The 22,743-nt window shown below is 41.2% G+C and overlaps 1 protein-coding gene across 1 annotated transcript in view; it reads left to right on the top strand.

Annotated features, from left to right (window-relative positions):
• RTF1 (RTF1 homolog, Paf1/RNA polymerase II complex component) overlaps nucleotides 1-22,589 on the top strand; it is a 51,018-nt gene extending 28,429 nt beyond the window's left edge. The window contains exons 5-18 of the mRNA XM_042942353.1: nucleotides 5,010-5,124; nucleotides 5,814-5,925; nucleotides 12,889-13,024; nucleotides 13,513-13,690; nucleotides 14,649-14,731; nucleotides 16,062-16,149; nucleotides 16,243-16,350; nucleotides 16,933-17,010; nucleotides 17,636-17,757; nucleotides 17,952-18,009; nucleotides 18,440-18,517; nucleotides 19,012-19,107; nucleotides 20,050-20,161; nucleotides 20,418-22,589. Of these exons, the coding sequence (XP_042798287.1) occupies nucleotides 5,010-5,124; nucleotides 5,814-5,925; nucleotides 12,889-13,024; nucleotides 13,513-13,690; nucleotides 14,649-14,731; nucleotides 16,062-16,149; nucleotides 16,243-16,350; nucleotides 16,933-17,010; nucleotides 17,636-17,757; nucleotides 17,952-18,009; nucleotides 18,440-18,517; nucleotides 19,012-19,107; nucleotides 20,050-20,161; nucleotides 20,418-20,524 (1,471 nt within the window). The 3' untranslated portion in view covers nucleotides 20,525-22,589. The remainder of the gene's footprint in view (nucleotides 1-5,009; nucleotides 5,125-5,813; nucleotides 5,926-12,888; nucleotides 13,025-13,512; nucleotides 13,691-14,648; nucleotides 14,732-16,061; nucleotides 16,150-16,242; nucleotides 16,351-16,932; nucleotides 17,011-17,635; nucleotides 17,758-17,951; nucleotides 18,010-18,439; nucleotides 18,518-19,011; nucleotides 19,108-20,049; nucleotides 20,162-20,417) is intronic.
• Nucleotides 22,590-22,743: the final 154 nt, after the last annotated feature.

The raw sequence follows: 22,743 nt of genomic DNA, 5'->3' as shown, positions 1-22,743 counted from the left end.
TTGTGACTTCTTAATGATAAAATAATTCTCCAAAATTCACATTTGCAGCCCATCATCCCAGGATTCAAGACTTAGAACTTCTTATGATTTGTGAGTTACATATCTGATCATCTTTTCAGCATGGTTTATGTATTTTTGTTTAAAGTCTCAAACATTAAATTGCTTTTTGATAGTCAAAAGCTGCTTCGTTGTTTTCTGAATTACTTTTGCCTTATTTAAATGGTAAAAGTTCTTCCTTATCTCATAAAAGAATCTCACGGTAAAAATAAACATGCTTTGGGGCGCCTGGCTGTCTCAGTCAGTGGAGCATGTGACTCTTGATCTCGGGGTTGTGAGTTCAAGCCCCATGTTGGGTGTAGAGATTACTTAAAAAAAATTTTTTTAAAGAAATAAACGTGCTTTTTGTCTCTAGAGATAAAATTGTCCTCAGAAGTAGGAACCTTTTCTGCCTACTTAATGTCATGAAAGAAAAACAGAATTTGTTCTGATAGCAGTTAGTTCCATTTCATCTGGGAGCCTGGGTTCCCTTGTGGAGACCATATTAAGTATAGTAAGTTATCCTAAGCAAGAATGTTTGGCTTTCAGTCAGCTGCAAGTAATAGACATTTGTTTTGAGTATAAATGCTTCTGAGGTTACCTGTTTTGGAACAAACAGGACAGAAGAAACTGCTGGAATTGCCCAGATGGTTAGGGATGACTTAAAGTTTGTATTTCTTTACAGTAGAGAGCAGAGGGTCTTCTATAAGGCCATCAAAGCCCTATATTAAAATCACATAGTAACTCGAGAGTAAGGGGTGGCTTATCTCCAGCTTGGTTTTTATATTTTTCACCTTATATGAATGAGGCAATTGACTGAGTCAGTGCCTTTTTTTAGTGACTAGAGGAAATGTTTACAGAAATGATAAATAAGATGGAAGCTCAGAGCCATACACAGAAAATTGAGATTTTTTTTTTTGTAGTTCATTTGTTTAGCTATATGACAGTGCAGTGGTGTAACTCAGTAACTTTCTCCTTTTCACTTAATAAGTTTTTATGTGGATCTCATTTAATCTTAATAACGATCTTTATATGTAAACACCATTAGCATCCCACTTTATAACCAACAGCACCAGTAGTGAGATCCTCTGTTCAGTAATGAGATCCTTGTTAGGTTCTTCACCTATTGTAGGGCTGCCTCTTTTAAAAAAATTTTTAAGGGTGTGAAAGGCTCTGTGCTGACAGCAGGGAGCCCGAGTGTGGGGCTTGAACTCATAAACTGTGAGACAATGACCCAAGCCAAACTCGGACGCTCAACGGACTGAGCCACCCAGGCGCCCCAAGAGTCTTAGAGTTTTAGATCATTGATCCATTTTTAGATCATTTTTTTATGTGTTGTGAGGTAGGCATCCAGTTTTATTCTTTGGCATCTAGGCATCCAGTTAGTCTCAATACCACTTGAAGAGACTCTTCCTTTCCACAGTCTTGACACACTTTTCAAAAATAAGTCCTTACATATATAGGTTTATTTGTTACCTCTCAGTTCTATTCTTTTTATCTATATGTCTGTCTTACATGGTTTTGTTTACTGTAGCCATAGCCGTGTGGTCCATTTTTAACTTGGGAAGTGTGAGTCCTCCAACTTTGCTTTTCTTTTTCAAAATTGTTTTGGCTATGTGGGGCCCTTTGCATTTCCATATGAAATATGTAATATCAGCTTGTCCATTTCTGCAAAAGTGAAAAAAGCAGTTGGGATTTTTACAGTTGGGAAATTGTGTTGAATCTGTATATATATCAAATTTGGAAATGTTGCCATCCTAACAATATTAACTCTTTCCATGAACCTGGTATCTTTCTACTTATTTAGGTATTCTTTAATTTCTTTAAACACTGTTTTACAGTTTTTGGTGTAGAAGGCTAGCACTTGTTAAGTTTATTCCTAAATGTTGTATTCTTTTGGATGCTATTATAAATTGAATTGTTTTCTTTGTTTCATTTTCAGATTGCTCCTTGTAATATATAGAAATACAGTTAATTATTGTATATTGATCCTTCCCCTTCCAAACTTGCTGAGATCATTTATTAGTTTTTAGTAGATTCCTTTAGGTTTTCTATACATAAGATCATGTTATCTGCAAAAAAAGATAAATTTGGGGGCTTCTGGGTGGCTCAGTTGGTTAACGGTCCAATTTCAGCCTAGGTCATGATCTCACAGTTTGTGAGTTTCAGCCCTGAGTCAGGCTCTGTGCTGACAGCTGCGAGCCTGGAACCTGCTTTGGATTCTCTGTCTCTCTGTCTCTCTGCCCCTCCCCTGGTCACACTTTATCCCTCTCTCTCCCTCTCTCTCTCTCTCTCTCTCTCTCTCTCAAAAATAAATATTAAGACATTAAAATTAATTTTTAAAAATAAATTTTATTTCTTCCTTTCAAATATGAATTCCTTTTATTTTTCTTGTCCTCCTGTATCATGTTGAGGAGGAAGAGTGAGAGCATCCTTGTCTTATTCCTGATCTATGGTGGAAAGCGTTCAGTGTTTCATCATTAAGTGTTATATTACCTGTGGGTTTCTCATAGATGGCTTTTGTCCATTTGAGGAAGTTTCCTTCTACTCCTAGTTTGTTGAGAGTTTTTATCAAGACAGGTTGTTGGATTTTGTCAAAAATATTTTCTGGGTCTGTTGAGATAGTTGCGAAATTTTTGTGCTTTATTAATAATCGATATATTACAATGATTGATTTTCTTATGTTGAATCAACCTTGCATATCTGGGATAAATCCCACTTGGTCATGGTATGTCATCCTTTTTATAAGTTGCTGGGTTTCATTTTCTGCTGTTTTGTTGAGTTTTATGTCAGTATTCGTAAGAGATATTAAGCTATACTTTTCTTTTAATGTCATTGTCTCGTTTTGGTGTCAGGGTAATACCGGCCTCACAGAATGATTTGAGAAGTGTTTCCTCTTCTTTTTTTTTTGAAAGAGTTTGTGAAGAATTGGTGTTAATTCTTTTTTTAAATGTTTAGGAGGATTCTTCAGGGACACCATGTGGGCATAAGCTTTTCTTTGTGGGAAGTTTTAAAATTACTATTTCAGTCTCTTATTACAGATTAGTCTAGATTTTTCTGTTTTTTTCTTGAATCGGTTTTGATGGTTTTTGGCTTTCTAGAGATTTTTCCCATTCCATCCAAATTACCTACTGTTGCCATACAGTTGTGCATAGTGTTCCCTTATGGTATCTTTTTTATTTCTGTATGGTTGATGGTGTTGTCTCTTGTTTCATACCTGATTTTAGTAATTTGAATCTTCTGTCGTTTTATCTGCGCCAATTTAGATAAAGGTTTATCAGTTTTGTTGATCTTTTCAAATAGTCAACTTCTGGTTTCATTGATTATCTCTATTGTACTCCAATTCCATGTTTCATTAATTCCTGCCATAATCTTTATTAATTCTTTTTTTCTGCCTGGTTTACATTTAGTTTGCTCTTCTTTTTCCACTCTGTTAAGGTACAGGTTAAGTTACTGATTTGAAATCTTTCTCCTCCTCCTCCTCCTCCTCCTCCTCCTCCTCCTCTTCCTCCTCCTCCTCCTCCTCCTCCTCTTCCTCTTCCTCTTCCTCTTCCTCTTCCTCTTCCTCATCCTCATTCTCATCCTCTTTCTCCTCCTCTTCCTCCTCCTCTTCTTCCTCCTCTTCCTCCTCTTCCTCCTCTTCCTCCTCTTCCTCCTCTTCCTCCTCCTCTTCTTCCTCTTCAAGTAAGCTCTATACCCAACATGGGGCTTGACCTCACAACCCTGAGATAGGAGTCACGTGCTCTACCAATTGAGCCAGCCGGCCACCATCTTCTTTTTTTTTTTTAATTTTTTTTATTTATTTTTTTGAGAGAGAGCATGTGTACACACACCTCAGAGTGTATGAGTGGAGGAGGGGCAGAGGAAGAGAGAAAGAGAATCTTAAGCAGTAAATTCATTAACAGTTCTCTTTTATATTCCCTTATAAAAGTACATTAACAGCCTTAATTATGAATGAAAAGGACATAACAAAAGAAATTTGTGTACTGTGTTAAAAATTAAGTTAAAAAATTGACGGGGTTATTTTAAAGGGTTATGGAAAGAGTTTAGTGTTTTTTATATTCCTTTATTCCTTCCATAATGTTCCTTACATTTACGTACAAAAAAATAGTTTTGTTTTATAAAAGCCTGATTTTTGTTATAGGAAAGGAGCCTAGATTACCATTTGTTAAAGACAACAGGATGTTTATTCATTATGTTTGCTGGTATGGAGGTGGCGTTGTGGCATTTTTCCTAATGAAAGATGGAAAGTGGTGGGGTTTTTTTGCGCCCCCCTTTTTTAAGGTTTATTTATTTTTGAGAGAGAGAGACAGACAGACAATCCCAAGCAGCGTTCTGCACTGTCAGCACAGAACGCAATGTGGGGCCTCGAACTCACAAACTGTGACAACCAGACCTGAGCCAAAATAAAGGGGCGGACACTCAACCAAATGAGCCACCAAAGCACCCCTTGCTTTTGTTTTTGTTTAAAGATTTTGTTTTTAAGTAATCTTCATACTCAACATAGGGCTTGAACTTACAACCCGGAGATCAAGAGTCTCACGCTCTACTGACTAGGCCAGCCAGGCATCCCAAGAATGGTGTTTTTAAGATACAGCCTTTTCCTGAACACCTTTAAAATTTGACAGTGGCTCTCTGTGGTTTCATTCTATTTCCAATAGGACATCATTACACTTATCCAGAAATCAACTGTTATGTGAAGGTTGAAGAAGAGCTATGTGTTACCAACAGGATACAACAGTATCCTAAATATTTTCTCTGATTTTAAGTCTATTCCAACTTAATGCTTTGAACTATGTTTGGTGTACTTAGGTTCAATATTTTTAATGTACTTATGAGGAACATTGGAGTTTTCTTGGAGGAAACCGAAAGTTTAACTCCTTCCCCCTTAGTAGTTCCTTTCTCGTATCTAATAGAAATCAGTTTTTGTAAATATTTCATTGCCATCTAAAAACCAAATACCTTTTAACCAGATTTGAAATCAGGAAAAAACTAAAAACAGCCAAAAAGAAAGAAAAGAAAGAAAAAAAGAAAAAACAAGAAGAGGAGCAGGAAAAGAAAAAGCTGACACAGATTCAAGAATCTCAGGTAGGAAATTCAGTGGTTCTTGCTTACCCAAAAAATAAACCTCTGCTTTGAGTGTGTGTGTATGTAAAAGATGGTTTTATTTTTTTTAATGGTTTTATATAAATCAGCCTAGTTCAATTAGTGCAAGACTTGTCTTCATCTTATAGGTTCATTAATCTCTGGACATACCATTTCACCATTAGCTATGCTGTTCAATTCCTCAGGAATTGTTTACTCAAGTCTGCGTTTAAAAAAGGAACTCACTGCTGGGTGGGCATCCCTTAAGGGAAAGTTGATAAATGTCCTGTCCCAGGTAGCCAGGTTGGTTAGGATGTTCACTCAGGTGTATGTCATCCTGGACTTGGTAATAAATGTAGCTGTGAAAATTAGTCGTCTCTACATTCATCACAAAAAGCTTTGTTGACAGTGTCAAAAAAAAATATTAGCTGTGATCTAGAGCGTCCTTCCAGAAAGTGTTTATTCCTATAATTCTTAGGTTTTCTGATTGTCGGGCAGGTAAGACGGGGGCTGATTTTACTGCTCTATTCTCTTTTTCCACTAGGGGATGCTCTCTCCCCTTAAACAAGCTTCAGTTTCTAGAGCCAGTATAGATTCACATTGGAAAACGGAATGATTAATCGTTAGGTATAGAGAATGTTGTCATTAGCTATTAATAAAAAGAGCCATCCTACATATTTTTCCCTTCCCAGGTAACATCCCACAACAAGGAACGGCGTTCCAAACGGGATGAGAAACTAGATAAGAAATCTCAAGCCATGGAAGAGCTAAAAGCAGAGCGAGAAAAACGAAAGAACAGAACAGGTCAGTGGGGAAAATGTTGTAATGGCTACTTTGTGTCTCTCATTGTATGATTTGACTTTTTGGTGCCCATTTTTATGTCTCCCCCTTTTAGGACACCCCCCCTTTTTAGCTTTTTTTTTTTTTTTTTTTTTTTTTTTTTTTAATTTGAGAGAGAGAAAGAAAGAGAGAACCAGGGGGGGAGGGATAGAGAGAGGAAGACAGAAGATCCCAAGCAGAATCCCACTGACAACAGAGAGCTCAATGCTGGGCTCGAATTCACAAACCATGAGGTCAGGACCTGAGCAGGTGTTGGACACTTAACCGACTGAGCCACCCAGGCGCCCCCTGTTTTAGCTTTTTATTATGGAAAATGCTGAACACATACAGAGAATAGTATAATGAACCTCCATGAACCCATCATCCAGCTTCAACAATCAACTCATCACCAATCTTGTTAAATCTATACTCCCCTCTTTTATTGGGTTATTTTGAAGTAAATCACAGCATCATTGTATTTCACCCATAAATATTTCCATATGTGGCTTTAAAAGATAAAGACTCTTGTTTTAAGCATACTACAATATCCTTATCACATGTAAAAAATAGTAACAGTGACTCTCAGTATTCTCAATTATCTAGTCAGTGTTCAAATTTCTCAGTTGTTATATCATTAATACGAATTTGGTTGTTTGAATCAGGATCTTAAACAAAATCCACACATTGTGATTTGTGAATATGTCCCTGAAGTCACTTAATCTGTATAGATATTCCTATACATCTCTTTTTTTTCCCCCTTGCAGCCTATTTTGAAGAAACTAGGTCATTTGTTCTATAGTTTCTCAGATGTTGGGTACATCCCATCGGTGGTATTAAATGCATTGCTCTAATCTCTTGAATTTCCTGTAATTTCTAGTTAGAAAACTGGACAAATTCAGACTTGCTCTGTGTCTGTTTTTGTTTTTCGGGGGAAGGCTAAGTTTTAGGTGGTGCTACATTCTTCCATCAGGAGACACATAATATCTGATTGTGTCTCATTTTATGATATTACCAGCTCTATCACTTAGCTTTTACCACAATAATGTGAAATGAAAGACTATTCCAAACTCGTAAGTACTCATTTGCTCCTGCTCATGCATCTGCAGTTCAGGAGAGGGTTGCCTGATGTACAAGTTAGCCTGGATTGTCTCCAGGCTGCAGGTTGGGACCAGGTCTGTTATACCTATCTGTTTTTCCTCTGACCTCGGGCACATTTTTCTCATGATGATGATACCTAGGGCACATTCTTCTTATGGTGATGGCAGAAGTGTAATAGGGGCAGGCAGAAACATGAGATGCTTCTTAAGACCTTAGACTTGGAATTGGCAGACACAGTGTCAGGTGTGTGCATGTTTTATTGGCCAAAGCATGTCACATGACCAGGCCCATCATTAATGGCTGGGAGGACTATCAAGACATATGGCAAAGGGCATGGGTACAGAGAAGGGTGAAGAATTGGAAATAGTCGTACATTCTTTCCCCACAGCCACTGATAATCATTACCTAGATGTTTTAATTCATTATGAGTTACAAAATAATGATATTCTAATCTGTTATTCTTTCTTCATTTATTGTCTTCTTTCTTCACTTACCTCTGTAAACTTCTCATCAGCTCTTTAGTTATCATCAGGTACATTTTGTATAGGAAAGGCAGAATAAATGGTTGATTTTTCTCCCCCTTTATTTACTAGTTTTCAACAGATTGAGATAGTACCTCAGCAACTTCCAGAGGTGACCAACGAGGTTTGTTTGCTTATTTTTAAGAATATCCTTGTGAACTAATGGATTTAAACATACTTTTGTGTATTTTAATCCATTGCAATTATGTATTCTCAAATTGTCCCATCTTAGGGTCACCTGGGTGGCTCAGTAGGCTGAGCATCCGACTCTTGATTTCAGCTAAGATCATGATCCCAGGGTTGTAGAATCAAGCCCCACGTCGGGCTCCATGCTCAGCATAAGATTCTCTCTCTGTCTCTCTCTCCCTCCCTCTCCCTCCTCCTCCTCCTCCTCCTCCCCCCCCTCCTCTCCCCCCTCTCCCCCACTTATGCTCCTCATGAGTGCTCATGCTACTGGGTTGGTGGTGATTTCTAAGCCTTTTCAGTACACAGAGGTTGGATCTTTTTTAAAAGATAAATTTTATCCTTGTGAGCTTCATACTGATAAGTCCATTTCAGAATCAGAAAGCAGAAGTTTGTTTTGTTTTGTTTTGTTTATAACTGTGTTATTGAGATATAACAAAGGTGGTATACTGTTTACTCATTTAAAGTGTACCAGGCAGTGGCTTTTAGTATATTCACAGAGCTGTGCTATAAAACTCCATAAACTTTACAATGTTTCATTACCCCAAAAAGAGACCTCGTATCCTTTAGCCATCACCACCCCCAGACCTATCACTCCCCAGTCTTAGTCAACCTGTAATTGGCTTTCAGTCTCTGTAGAGTTGCCTATTCTGGACATTTCATATAATTAGAATCCTATGACATACAGTCTTTTGTGTCTGGCTTTTTTCACTTGGCATAATTTTTTCCAGATTTATTCATGTTGTAATATACATTGATTCATTAATGAATATATGCATTTTGTTTATCCATTCACCTGTTGATGAACATTTGGGTTCTTTCCACTTTTTGACTATTAAGGATAATGCTTCTGTAAGCACTTGAGTATAAGTCATTGGGTAAACATATGTTTTCATTTCTCTTGGGTATTTACTTACGAGTAGAATTGTTGAAGCATATGGTAGCTCTATGTTTGAGAAGCTGCCAGACTCTTTTCCAAAGAGGCTTCACCATTTTGCATTCCCACCAGCAATGTATAAAGGTTCTACTTTTTCCACATCTTTACCAGGACTTGATTGTCTTTCTGAATATAGCCATCTTAGTGGGTATAAAGTGGTATTTCAGGGGCACCTGGGTGGCTCAGTCAGCTAAGCGTCTGATTTCAGCTCAGGTCATAATGTCGATGTTTGTGAGTTTGAGCCTCACGTCAGGCTCTGTGCTGACAGCTCATAGCCTGGAGCCTGCTTTGAATTCTGTGTCTCCCTCTCTCACTGCCCTTCCCCAGCTCGCGCTCTCTCTCTTCCTCTCAAAAATAAATAAGCATTAAAAAAATTTCTTGGGGGTGCCTGTGTGGCTCAGTTGGTTGAGCATCCGACTTTGTCTCAGGTCATGATCTCACAGCTTGTGAGTTCAAGCCCTGTGTCGGGCGTGGAGCCTGCTTTGGATTCTGTGTCTCCCTCTCTCTTTCTCTGCCCCTTCCCCACTCGCATTCAGTCTCTCTGTCTCTCAAAAATAAATAAAACAAAATTTTTTTAAATTTTTTTAATAAAAATAAAAAATGTGTGTTTCATTGTGGTTTTGATTTGCATTTTCGTAATGATTAGTGCTGTTGAGCATCTTTTCATGCACTTATTGACCATTAGGGTATCTTTTTTTGATAAAGTGTCTGTTCAAGTCCTTCATCCATTTTTTGTTTCATTTTGTTTAGAGCATGGGCATGGGGGAGAGGCAAAGAGAATCCCAAGCAGGGTCCATGCCCAGGGCTCCATCTCACAACCTGTGAGATCATGAACTGAGCCAAAAACAAGAGTTAGATGCTTAACCCACTGAGCCACCTAGGCACCCTTTTTGCCCATTTTTTAATCAGGTTCTTAGTTTTTTGTTGTAAGTTTTTCAAATGTTTTGAATATTAATCCCTTATCAGATGTATGATTTGCAAATATTTTCTTCCATTCTTTAGGTTTCTTTTCACTCTTTTTTTTTTAAAAATTTTTTTAATGTTTATTTATTTTTGAGACAGAGAGAGACAGAGCATGAATGGGGGAGGGGCAGAGAGAGAGGGAGACACAGAATCCGAAGCAGGCTCCAGGCTCTGAGCTGTCAGCACAGAGCCCGACACGGGGCTCGAACTCAAGGACCTTGAGATCATGACCTGAGCCGAAGTCGGACACTTAACCGACTGAGCCACCCAGGCGCCCCGGTTTCTTTTTATTCTTGATGGTATCCTTAAGTGGATACAGTTTTTAATTTTGATGAAGTATAATTTATCTTAAATTTTTTTCTTTTGTTGCTTGTGTTTTTGGTGTCATATCTAAGAAATCATTGACGAATCCAAGGTCATGAAGCTTTCCCCTATGCTTTCTTCTAAATTTTATAGTTTTAGTTCTTACATTTACCTTTGATTCACATATGGTGTAAAGTAAGGATCTAACTTCATTTTCTTTTCTTTCTGTTTTGTTTTTTTGTTTTGTTTTTTTGGTTTTTTGGGTTTTTTGCACATGGTATATCCAATTTTCCCAGCACCACTTTTCAAAAAGTATCAACCCCATTCAGTGGTTTTGACACCCTTGTCGTAAATCACTTGACCATATATGCAAGGTTTTCTTTCTGGGCTATTTCATTGATCTATATGTCTGTCTTTTGAATTCATTTTAAAGTTACCTGTTACATGGGGCGCCTGGGTGGCTCAGTCGGTTAAGCGTCCGACTTCAGCTCAGGTCACGATCTCATGGTCCGTGAGTTCGAGCCCCACGTCGGGCTCTGGGCTGATGGCTCAGAGCCTGGAGCCTGCTTCTGATTCTGTGTCTCCCTCTCTCTCTGCCCCTCCCCCGTTCATGCTCTGTCTCTCTCTGTCTCAAAAATAAATAAACATTAAAAAAAAAAATTAAAAAGAAAAAATTTTAAAAAAATAAAAAAAAAATAATGTTACCTGTTACAGTTCCTATTTGTGTGATTGTGCTATCAGTTGAATACTGTATTTCATTTTGCTCGTGATACGTAGAGGTAACTTTTTATTATTATTTTGTTCCATGATTACATGAAATACAAGGTTCTAGGGGCACCTATCTGGCTCAGTCAGTAGAGCATGGCTCTTGATCTCAGGGTTGTGAGTTCCTGCTCCACGTTGGGTGTAGAGCTTACTTTAAAAAAAAAAAAAAAAGTGGGAGGTGCCTGGGTGGCTCAGTTGGTTGAGCGTCCTACTCTTGATTTCTCCTCAGGTCATGATCCCAGGGTCATGGGATTGAGTCCCACTTCGGACTCCACACTAAGTATGGAGCCTGCTTAAGATTCTCTCTCTCTCCCTCTGTCCCACTTCCCACTCACGTGCATGCTATCTCTCTAAAAAAAAATTTGAAAGAAGGAAAGAAATACAAGGTTCCAAATCAAGGCGTCAAAGCTACTAAACAAGGTATATTCAAAGAAGTTTAACATCTATACCTTTCTGTTTCACCCTTGGCCTCCCTTCTGTAACAGGCAACCACTTAAAAAATTTTTTTTACATTCTTCCTTTTTTTTTTTTTTTTTTTAATTTTTTTTTTTTCAACGTTTTTTATTTATTTTTGGGACAGAGAGAGACAGAGCATGAACGGGGGAGGGGCAGAGAGAGAGGGAGACACAGAATCGGAAACAGGCTCCAGGCTCCGAGCCATCAGCCCAGAGCCTGACGCGGGGCTTGAACTCACGGACCGCGAGATCGTGACCTGGCTGAAGTCGGACGCTTAACCGACTGCGCCACCCAGGCGCCCCACTTCCTTTTTTTTTTTTAAATAAAAGAACACAGATTCACCTTCCATCTTAAGTTAATGGTAGCTCACCATACATACTTTCCTCTACCTTGCTCTTTTCACTTAACTATAGATCTTAGAGGTTATTCCTTAGTTTTTATGTCACATGGTGTTTGGTAGACTACCTGTTTTGTTTTGTTTTGTTTTGTTTTGTTTTGTTTTTGAAAGTTCTTTTCCTTCTGTTTCAGGTCACTTTTCTTTTTTTCATGTTTTATTGATTTTTTGAGAGAGTGAGTACAAGCGGGGGAGGGGCAGAGAGAGGGAGAGAGAGGAGGACAGAGCATCCTCAGCAGGCCCAGAGCCCAACTTGGGGCTCGAACTCACAAAATGTGAGATCGTGACCTGAACTGAAGTCAGATACTCAACCGACTGAGCCACCCAGGTGCCCTGTTTTGCTTTTTTCAAGTTTTATTTCAGTAATCTCTGCACCCAACATGGGGCTCAAACTAATGACCCTGAGAACAAGAGTCTCATGCTCCTCTGACTGAGCCCGCCAGGCACCCCTAGACTACCTATTTTTATAAATAGAATTTTATTGGAAAGCAGTAGTGCCCATTTGTTTCATAATTGTTTGTAGCTGCTTTTTTTTTTTTTTTTTTTTTTTTAATGTTCGTTTATTTTTGAGAGAGAGCGTGCAAACGAGGGAGGGGCAGAGAGAGAAGGAGATAGAAAGAAGACTTGAAGCAGGCTCTGGGCTGACAACAGTGAGCCCAGTGCAGGGCTGTAACTCAAACCATGAGATCACGACCTGAGCTGAAGTTGGCGCTCAACTGACTGAACCACCCAGGCACTCCATCTATAGCTGGTTTTTATCTACAGCTGCAAAGTTGAGTAGTTGAAATAGTGACCCCATGAAGCACAAACCTAAAGTATCTGCTGTCTGCCCCTCCGAAAAATATTTTCTGACTCAGGATTTAGTGTGATGGCTTGTTCCTTTTTTATAGCTGCATAGTGGTCCATTTGGGTGGCTGTACTAGAGGTGATTCAGCCATTCCCCTGTGCAGACATTTGGGTTGTTACAAAAGACCACTTTAAATTGAAAGTAAAGTTTTTCTCCAAGACCCTCTAAAGACATCATAAAATTTTTCCCCATCTTTCTTGCCCGTCTTCAGGTGTCTTGAGTGTAATAACAGACACCTGTGCATAGAGTTGGTGACGCTTTCTGCCCACTTAGCAACAAGCATCCAGCCCCTTTTTTTGTCTGTTGAGGCTTGTGCCTGAATGATTTAACTCTAGTTTAACTCGCCTCTGTATATAACCCAAGTAATCACAGTGCAATCCACAGAGGACAGGGCTCCATGTCCCAGTTCTTTTTCAGGGATGAAAGATGTTTCAGTTTCTTATTGAGAGAACATGGGTAAACATTTCCCCTTTGATTTTAGCCGAGCTCCTCGCTAAAAAACAGCCATTAAAAACCAGTGAGGTGTACTCTGATGATGAGGAAGAGGAAGAGGATGACAAGTCCAGTGAAAAGTCAGACCGCTCATCCAGAACATCGTCATCTGATGAAGAAGAGGAGTAAGCTGTGTATATTTTGGTCTAGTAGTCAGGATTAGGTGGGTTCTTTGGGAAGAAGCTTAGTGTAGTTTCCAAAATCGTCTTGTTTGGATGGTGAACTTTGATTTGGTTTAGCACCTTCAATTGCAGAGCTGAGTTCCCCAAAAAATATGCTCCTGCCTTTGGCTCTTAGCTAACTGCACCCCTGGACATTTTGTCTGGGCCTGGCAGGTAGGAACTGACTTCATGTCATCCTCAGACCGTCTTGGAGCTTCCATTTGTTTTCTTACTCTGATAGGTTATCTGGGATGACCACGTCATTGAAGACAGTTCACAGTACCATTAGGAACAGGATTCTATTACCACTCTTTCCTGTTGCTTCATTTATTTCTTCGGTGGTTAATCACATGTACTTTGGTCAAGTCAAGTCTTAAGAAACTGGTAGTATTTATGTATCTTGATCTGTTTTTATGAGGAACACTTTTCTCAGTGTCCTTTATTCCTCACAGGAAAGAAGAGATCCCTCCCAAATCACAACCCGTCTCCTTACCCGAGGAATTGAATCGGGTTCGATTATCACGGCATAAGCTGGAACGTTGGTGTCACATGCCCTTCTTTGCTAAAACTGTCACAGGATGTTTTGTACGGATCGGCATTGGAAACCACAACAGCAAACCAGTTTACCGGGTTGGTGTTTCTTTCCTGGACAATTGTCCGTGTTTTAAATATAATGATTCTCAACTGGAATAGGAGCTGCTGAATGACACAGATCTGTCACTTTTCTGCCACCATTTGATGGGAAAATAGACTCTAATTGAGACGCCCATAGAATAATGACAGTCTGAGGTGACCAGAGATCCTTCATGAACTATTGACGGTCGTTGGAGCCCAAGGGTGGGGGGGGTTTGGATTTAGAATAATTTTCTTTCCCTTCCATATAAAAGCAAGAAGGGAAACAGCAAGAAGGGAGTATTCATTGGTTGTTACATAATCTGGAAGCTTTGTTCATTTGAAAAATAAATAAATGAAGAATTTCCATGTTACATACCAAGAGACTTCTGAAACAGAATTATATTGAGGTTTAAAAACAAAAACACAAAAAAACCACCCTCTGACCTAATAGAGGTGGTTTTGTGAGTTCTGGCACTGCTTCTGTGATCTGGATGGCTGGAACATAGCTGTTTGATGTTTTTTCTTTTTGTTTTTGTTTGTTTTATCCTGGGTTGTATGGTTTTAATATGTGTTTACCTCCTTCTGTGAGGACCAGCAGCCATGCCACATCCCGGAAAGCTTGACAAACAGAAACTGACCTCCATGGTCTTCATGTTTGATTGATAACACTGACCTCTGAAATCCCAAGTGTATCCCCTTAGTAAGGGAGGACTGGGTCAGAGGGGAAGCTCCTAATGGGCCCTGCCAGGCTAACCACCTCCTCTCCTGGCGCTCACTCACTCTGTGCGTGGGGCGCCTGGTGCTTGGCCATCTGGGTTGTAAACCTGAGGAAGGTGCCCAGAACGTCTGGCAGCTGTGGGCTCCTCTTAGTGCAGGGTCACTCTTTGTAGTTAGGTCAGGAGAGCCAGAGAGAGTGGTGTGGAGAGCTCTGAAAGAGTCTGTTTTTAACTGGTGTCTCTGTCCTTTCACTTAGGTGGCTGAGATCACGGGTGTTGTGGAAACCGCCAAGGTCTACCAGCTTGGTGGCACCAGAACAAACAAAGGGCTACAGCTACGGTAGGGGAGGTGCGGCGGTGGCAGCCTCTGCACAGGCACTGCCTGTTGGAGCTGTTGTTCTCTCCCAGTGTGACGTTTCTTGTTACAGTAAATTTCTGTTGTGCCCAGTGGGGACTTAGAGGGGAAACTTATATTCTGCCTTTGCCCGTAAGGAAAGGTAGGGTGTCTCCCTCTCACAGGGGAGATCCAGGACAAGACGTGATGGGACGTAGAGAAGGAAAATGTCAAGCTCCCCTCATCCCAGAGCCCTGCAGGCATTTCCTTGGTGACCGTGGTCAGGAGGCTTGCTTCTGTTTCTGGCTGTCACTAACCTCATCTTCTGACAAGTCAAGCCACCTTTCAGGACTTCGTTTCTCTTCAGTAACATATTTGCTGAGTGCTTGCTATCCGCCACTGTTCTGGGCATCAGGATAGAGGCAGAAACAAAGTAAAAACATGAAAATCCCTGCCCTCTTAGAGCCTGAAAATTCTAGAGACCCTATATGAAAAGGAATAGAAGTAGTTTGCCAGGATCACCGAAAATAACAGATAATAGACCCAGCTGTAGCCTGGCCTAATTTGGTCTCTGTGGTCTCCATTCTCTTCTCCTGGCACTGTCATCTTTCCTGGTCTTCTTGAAAAGGGCCAGTTGGGGGGCACCTGAGCAGCTCAGTAGGGTAAGTATCTGACTTCAGCTGAGGTCATGATCTTAGAATTTGTGAGTTCGAGCCCCGTGTTGGTCTCTGTGCTGACAGCTCAGAGCCTGGAGCCTGCTTCAGATTCTGTGTCTCCCTCTCTCTCTGCCTCTCCCCCACTCTCACTCTGTCTCTCTCTCTCTCTCTCTCAAAAAAAATAAATAAGTAAACATTAAAAAAAAAAATTTTTTTTAAAGCAGTTTCTTTCTAAGGAATGGAATTTCCTTGTCATTCAAATATCTACATAGTATTTCATATTCTCACTGCCAGTTGATTGTAACATTTTATTATAAATGGACTTTTGAAGCACTAGCCAAGTCGTTTTGTTGTTGTTTTTTTTTCCAGTGGTAGCTGTGATTCTTTATCCTGGCTGCCCATTAAACAGCCTGGGAGGTATTGTTTGTTTAATTTCATTGCCTGGTTCCTACTCCCAGAGATTCTGTTTCAGTTGAGCTAGAGTGATGCTTTGGCATTAGAGTTTTTAGATCTTCCTAGATGATTAGATGATTGGAATTTCTAGATCTTCCTAGATGATTCTAAGGGGCAGATAGGGTTGAGAACCACAGAGATAGGTGGTTCACAGTCTGGTAGTGTTGTTTTGCTGGTACTGCAGTTAACATACCCATTCTTGGAGATGCTTTCTCTTTTTTATGTAGGCATGGCAATGACCAACGAGTGTTCCGCCTAGAGTTTGTCTCAAACCAGGAATTCACTGAAAGTGAATTCATGAAGTGGAAAGAGGCGGTAAGTGGATAGATAGCACCTACCAATTGTTCATGAAGACCCTGAGAAAGTCTCTAAAATCCCTTAATAAGCTTTTATCATGTTTTGGTCTAGATGTTCTCTGCTGGCATGCAGTTGCCCACTCTAGATGAAATCAATAAGAAGGAATTGTCTATTAAAGAAGCTCTTAATTATAAATTCAATGATCAGGACATTGAAGAGGTAAGAAACCTGGTACCCCAGAGATTGGAGGTTCAGTAAGAACCAGTGTTAGAGAAGATCATGACTTTCTTTTCTTTCCCTATATCTTGATATGTTTAACTCTGCGTAAGGATTGAATAAGGATGAGAGAATATTGATATTACTACTTTATTTATAATTCATTAAGATTTTCTCTATACGCTCTCATTTGAAATCCTAGAGTAAAGACGTGTATTTAGAGTTCAAGGATCTGTTTTCTGCTAGGCTTGGTCCTTCATGAGTTTCCTTTCTCCAAAACATTTTGGTAAAATTCTTTGATCTCTGTTCTCTTGGACAGTGGCTAGCCTTACAGTACCAGGTCCCTGGGCTGCTGCTGTTTATTGGTGCATGTTCCTTCAGACTGTCCCAGAAGAATCTCCGTGACCCTGGAAGCAGCATAGTATCCCTTGGAATGAACTCGCTTTCTCTCTCTGGGGCATGACACTGCTGTAGGAAGAGCAGCCCCCTCTTAACTAGCTGCTTGCCTCCAAAATGGGCTCATTTAGCCTGTCTACAAAACTAGTTTAGGAATACCTCACTGCTGGTATCTCCTCTCTGGTACAGATTGTAAAAGAGAAAGAAAGGTTCAGGAAAGCTCCACCCAACTATGCTATGAAGAAGACTCAGCTGCTAAAGGAAAAGGTGAGGACTTGCGTTTGAACCTCTTTCCTCATCCTGAAAGGTGTAGAAATCAGACTTGTGTGTCCTCTGCTAAGTTAGTGGTGGCAAGATGGGAGGGAAATGCTGGGCTCCAGCATAAGCAACACAGGGCTTTCCAAGCAGTGAGGCAGCATCCCTTGGCCATTTTCCTTTCTATAAATTGAAATTGATTGTGTCTGTTCTGTTCCCCTTACTTTCTAGAAAGTCCCTTTAGTTTCGTGTGTAATAAGACAGAACCCAGGGTAATATGAGCACTGGGTCTGAACAAATGATACTGCCAAACCCAGCTGAGGTGGGTGGCTTTCCATTCTTCACATCACGATGGGGTGAGCCTTGTTAGGGTGAGTCAGCCCCATGGGGCCTGGGTTCCAAGGTTAATGTTAGATATCGCTGCAACCGGGGGCCCAGAGCCAGATAGCTATATGACAAGGTGTTACTACTGTAATAAGAATTATACCTTGCATTTGTAAAGTTTGTTTTCAGCGTTCTTTCCTATCTCCTGTCATTTGTTCACTGAGTGAACAAATGTCTTGCCTGTGCTGAAAGTAAGGGGATACTTGTTACAGAGCCAGTCATAGCCAAAAACTCACACTTCTCTCTTGTGCAGGCCATGGCTGAGGACCTGGGGGATCAGGACAAGGCCAAACAAATCCAAGACCAGCTGAATGAGCTAGAGGAACGGGCAGAGGCCCTGGACCGCCAGCGGACCAAGAACATATCTGCCATCAGGTGTGTTACTGATCTGTTTTGGTTGGGCTCCTATCCTGGACCCACAGACCTTGCCACAGTTATCAGGTGAGCCCGTGGCCTTGCACATGCTGTGCTTGCACTGGCTGCATGAGGCTCCGGGGTCAGGGGTCAGGGCTCAGTGGTTCCCTCCCTCCTTCCCCAACCGACTGACTCACCCTTTTACTCACCCACAGTTACATCAACCAGCGGAACCGGGAGTGGAACATCGTAGAGTCTGAGAAGGCCCTTGTGGTGAGTAAACAACTTTATTTGGATCCCTGAAGACATTTTAATTAATAAAATGATATGAAATCTTCTATACATCTTGCTCCAGTTAATTTTTTTAATTATTGAAGTAACATGTACTCTTCACATCCACGTGTTTGTGTGCACACATAGACCCATAAGATGTATTGATTTATAGTGAAAAGCAGCATTCTTCTGCCCTTCTTATCCCTCCCCATCCCATAGATTCTGCTCCACAGGTGTTCGTCTTTCTCGGTTTCCAGTTTTGTTCTTTTGTTGTTGCTCCCATATCTGGTCTGGTGTTCTTGAAGAGAAGAGGATGATACGTGACTTTGACTCTTTTAAGCTCTTGCAAAGACTGTTACGTATGTGTAAGCTAGGATAAGTGAAGGCGGGGAAGGAGACGCAGTCCTGTAACGCATGCTCTCTGTTTCAGGCTGAAAGTCACAACATGAAAAACCAACAGATGGATCCCTTTACCAGGCGGCAGTGCAAACCTACCATCGTTTCTAATGTGAGTGCCTAAAGAGGACGTTTTTAGTCGGGACCTAGATTCTAGGACATAAAATGAATTCCATTAGGAGATTAATAAGGAAGTTAAAAATAATGTTGTCTTAGTGGGATTTGCTTGCCTCAAACTCTTGGGTCTGGCTCTCTCTCTCTCTTTTTTTTTTTTTTTTTTTTTTTTTTTTTTTTTTAAATCTAGCTATAGGACCTATAGGTAGTGAAAACCTGGCATGGATTTGTAGAAACGTCTGGACTAACCCCTCTTTGGCAGGGTGGGTTTACCAATGTGGCAGACGTTAGGAATGTGTGGGCTGGGCCACCTAGGGCCAGGCTGGCCTGGGCTGGGCTTCAAAGCTTTTAATTGCCTCTTTTTTGCTGCCTTGAGGAAAACCCCACTGAGCTGCTGATGGGTCCACTGTGGTGCTTGTGATGTTAGTGGTGGTCGGTGTGTAGGACTCTGTGAGCTTTAAATCTCTAAAATAACTTGATTTTCTCTCTCAGTCCAGAGACCCGGCTGTTCAAGCTGCCATATTGGCCCAGCTGAATGCAAAATACGGTTCTGGAGTGTTACCAGATGCTCCAAAGGAAATGAGCAAGGCAAGTGCAGCACTGTCCTGTGGGCTAGACGCTTGGCTTCGTTGGGGCCTGATCTCTCCCACCTGGAGGAACATAGCCTTTCACTTGCAGCCCTTTCCCCATCCTGATTGTTTACAAATGTAATAAACAGCTACTGAATTTTAGTCAGACAACCTAAGTGCTAAACCCAACACCACTACTTAACTAAGGCCTTGATTACAGCTTTAGGCAACTGACATCTAGCCCTCTGAGCCACATTTTCTCCTATGTAAAATGGGGATAATACTCTATATCCTGCTGCTCCACAGGGTACTGGGAGGAACTGATGACACATAAGCATCAGACCGTTGTAAAGGTGAAAGCTCTTTGAAAACTGAATGTCAGGGGCACCTGGATGGCTCAGTTGGTTAAGCGTCCAACTCTTGGTTTCGGCTCAGATCATGATGTAATGGTTCATGAGTTCAAGCCCTGAGTCGGGCTCTAGGCTCATAGTGTGGAGCCTGCTTGGGATTCTTTCTCTCCCTGTCTCTCTCTGCCCCTCTCACACTGGCTCGCTCTCTCAAAATAAATAAATAAACTTTAAAGAAATTTTTAAAAAAAGAAAACTAGAATGTTAAGCAGAGAAACTGCCAATTTAGAAGCAGATTTTTGCCTAAGTTAGGTCTTTTCCTGTGGAGTGCACACTGTCCCAGGAATTCCTGAAATCTTGGGTCAGAAAGTAATTTATTGTCTTAAGCCCACCCTTTCTGCCCCACACCACAGACATGAGCCTTCCCTCTCCTCTTTCAGGCTTCAGAAAAGAAACCACCTTAGTGGCCTCTCCTGTCCTCCCTCTGAGGGAAGGAATCAGAAAAGGGCCTTAGCTTTTTTTTTTTTTTTTTTTTTTTACTATTAGTGGCCGCTGCTTCTTGAAGTCCTCTTGTATTTATGCTTTTATAGTTAGTTTTTCTCTTCACATTGCAGGGTCAGGGAAAGGATAAAGATTTGAATTCTAAGTCAGCCAGTGACCTCTCAGAAGATTTGTTCAAAGTACATGATTTCGATGTGAAGATTGATTTACAAGTTCCCAGCTCAGGTAGGTACAGGTGGGGGGAGTGGTGATGGCTGAGGACCAGATGGCAACATGGCTCTCTCGGTCAATGGGGAGGCCTGATTTTAGGGAAGAAGTGCAGGTGTCTACTCATCATTATTTATAGAGGCCAGAGTAAGCGGGGCTGTGGGCATGTTTTGAGAGGGAGCAGGGACAGTCAACCCGACTGGAAGGAGTGAAGCAGGAGACTCAAAGGACTTCGTAGGCGCCTCAGATGCCAATTTGCTCTTCTTTCCCACAGAGTCAAAGGCTTTGGCCATCACCTCCAAGGCTCCACCAGCCAAAGATGGGGCTCCAAGGAGATCTCTAAACTTGGAAGACTACAAAAAACGGCGAGGGCTTATTTGAGCGCACCCAGCCTGCTGCTTCTGACCCTGCATGCCCCATCACAGTGTCCCACCTTTCCTCTTTTCCTTTGATTTGCCCTCTTTGGGCTGGAGCAGCAGTAGAACTGGGAAGAGACTCTAAACTGCCAGTCATCTGTAATATAAACCATTTGCTGTATAGACCTCCCTTGTCTGCACCATCTCCCACCAACCCCCCAGGCCTCTCACCCAGTGTGGGCCTGGGCTCTCTTGGGTTTTATCCATGTCTTTAGATTTGTGTTTGCCTTTTTTTTTTTTTTTTTTTAAAAAAAAAAAACCAGCACAGTTCATTGGCCACTCTGCACACATTCAGTATTAGCGTGGAGCTGGGATTCTTGCTGTAGCCCCTGGGGGCAACAGCAGCAGCCCTGGGCGGCCTCCTCCGCGGGCTGCCTTGGACCCAACCATTGAACATTTGGCACCGGACACTTGTGGAGGGAGTGGGGACTGGGCACCTGCAGCCCTCCTCCCTCTCTCCTCATCTTTCTCTTCTTCCCATCTCTGCAGAAGAGAGGTTTTCAAATCCCATTTAGTTTCCAAAAAGTGTACATTTGTGGGGAGGGAGGGGGGGCTGTTTGAGAGAGAGAGAGAGAGAGAGAGTGTGTGTGTGTGTACGTACGTGTGTGTTTGTGTGTGTCTGTAAGTGCGTGGATTTTTTTATCATTTTTTTAAAATGCAGTACTCTTTGTATCAGTCTGTCATGGGTCTATAGCTGTTTCAGATTTTTTTCAGCTGTACATGAGCATCTGAAACTGCAAGAAAGAAACTCATTAAATGTGATTCTTCTTACTAAACAGGCCTGACTGCTGTAGCTGTGTAACATATCCTCCCCCACATCCTCTCCCCCCCCCACCTCCCCCACCTCAGAGAAAACACCCCAGTTTGCCCCCTGCCCTGTAGGCTGTGTCCTGGCAGGTGGGAGGGAAGCCCACGGCCAGGTAGCAGAGAAGGCAGTGCAGGTGTCTTGCTCAACCCATGGGTACAGCCTACAGCTTCTCGGCTGAACAGAGAGTGTCTTTTTCCCACCCCATGTTCTTGTCTCTTCCTAGTGATTCTGTTTTGCTCTTTCGGAAAGAATAATGTTTTGTTTTTTAAGAGAAAGTATTCAACGTGAATGTGGAGAGAACGAACACAAAAAGATTTAGGTTGCAAATGTTACAAGCATGTGCAGTTTTGTGTGTGTGTATACATATATATATGGTAAGCATATATATTGTTGTGCAGCTAGGGTGAGGCCAGCAAAGAAGTGTGTATGTCTTTATGAAATGTTTGAAAAGAGATAAGCTGACTGCTTGATAATCATTCTCAGGTGTAAAGCTCCAAGTGTAAATAAAAGTGGCATTTAACAAATCTTTTCAGAACAAAGTACAGCTGACTATATATACCAAGAACTAAGCTAAAGAAACAGCTGAGAGCTGCTGAGTCCCACAAGAGGGAGAGGAATTTAGAAGCTCTGCTTTGTACTTCATCACCCTACTTTTCTGTAAGGAAGTGGGATGATGGGAAATCATGGACTTAAGTTGTATTTAAACATACAAAATGAACTTGGTGACTCTTCTGGGTTTAGTAGAGCCTCGGTGTTGCTTTAACTTAGTTTACACTTTTTTTATTTTAAAAAAACAGCAATGGATGGTTTTTTAAAAGTATTGTGACTGTAAAATTGGTAAACTGTGACTGTAACATAGCTCTGTGGTAGCTGTGACGCAGTTCGGTTGGGCTAAGGTGGGCAGTGGACTCATTAAAATCATATATACTTGAATAGTCCATTGACCGAAACCCTTTATAGACTGTTGTGTAAATGTGGAATCACAGACTGCTAAACATTGCCCAGACTCCGGCAGAGCCCTGGAAGCTGCTGGGACCTCTCCTATCATGACAAACCTGGACTGTTTTTTCTTTCTGGTTTTAAAAAACATGAAATTATAGAATCCATATAATTTGCTGGAGTCATTCTGATCCACCATGTAGATCTGTATTTAGTATCATTTGGATTTGGAGAAGTGTCGATTACATTATGGCTGTGTAATAAAATTTTTATTAAAACTGCATCACACTGTAGCCACTTTGCCACTACCTCCCCACACACAGCTGCCAAAAGTTTCGTTCTGAGATGCCAAAACACAGCGAGGAGAGAAGCCAACCAATTTATCACCTGAGTCGTCTCCTTGGTGATTGGAATCAGGACTGAGAATTTGTCTCCAA

Source organism: Panthera leo, chromosome B3 (genome assembly GCF_018350215.1).
Source record: "Panthera leo isolate Ple1 chromosome B3, P.leo_Ple1_pat1.1, whole genome shotgun sequence".
NCBI lineage: Eukaryota > Metazoa > Chordata > Mammalia > Carnivora > Felidae > Panthera > Panthera leo.
The sequence above is the reverse complement of the archived record's forward strand: the minus strand, read 5'-3'. Positions and strand labels throughout refer to the sequence as shown.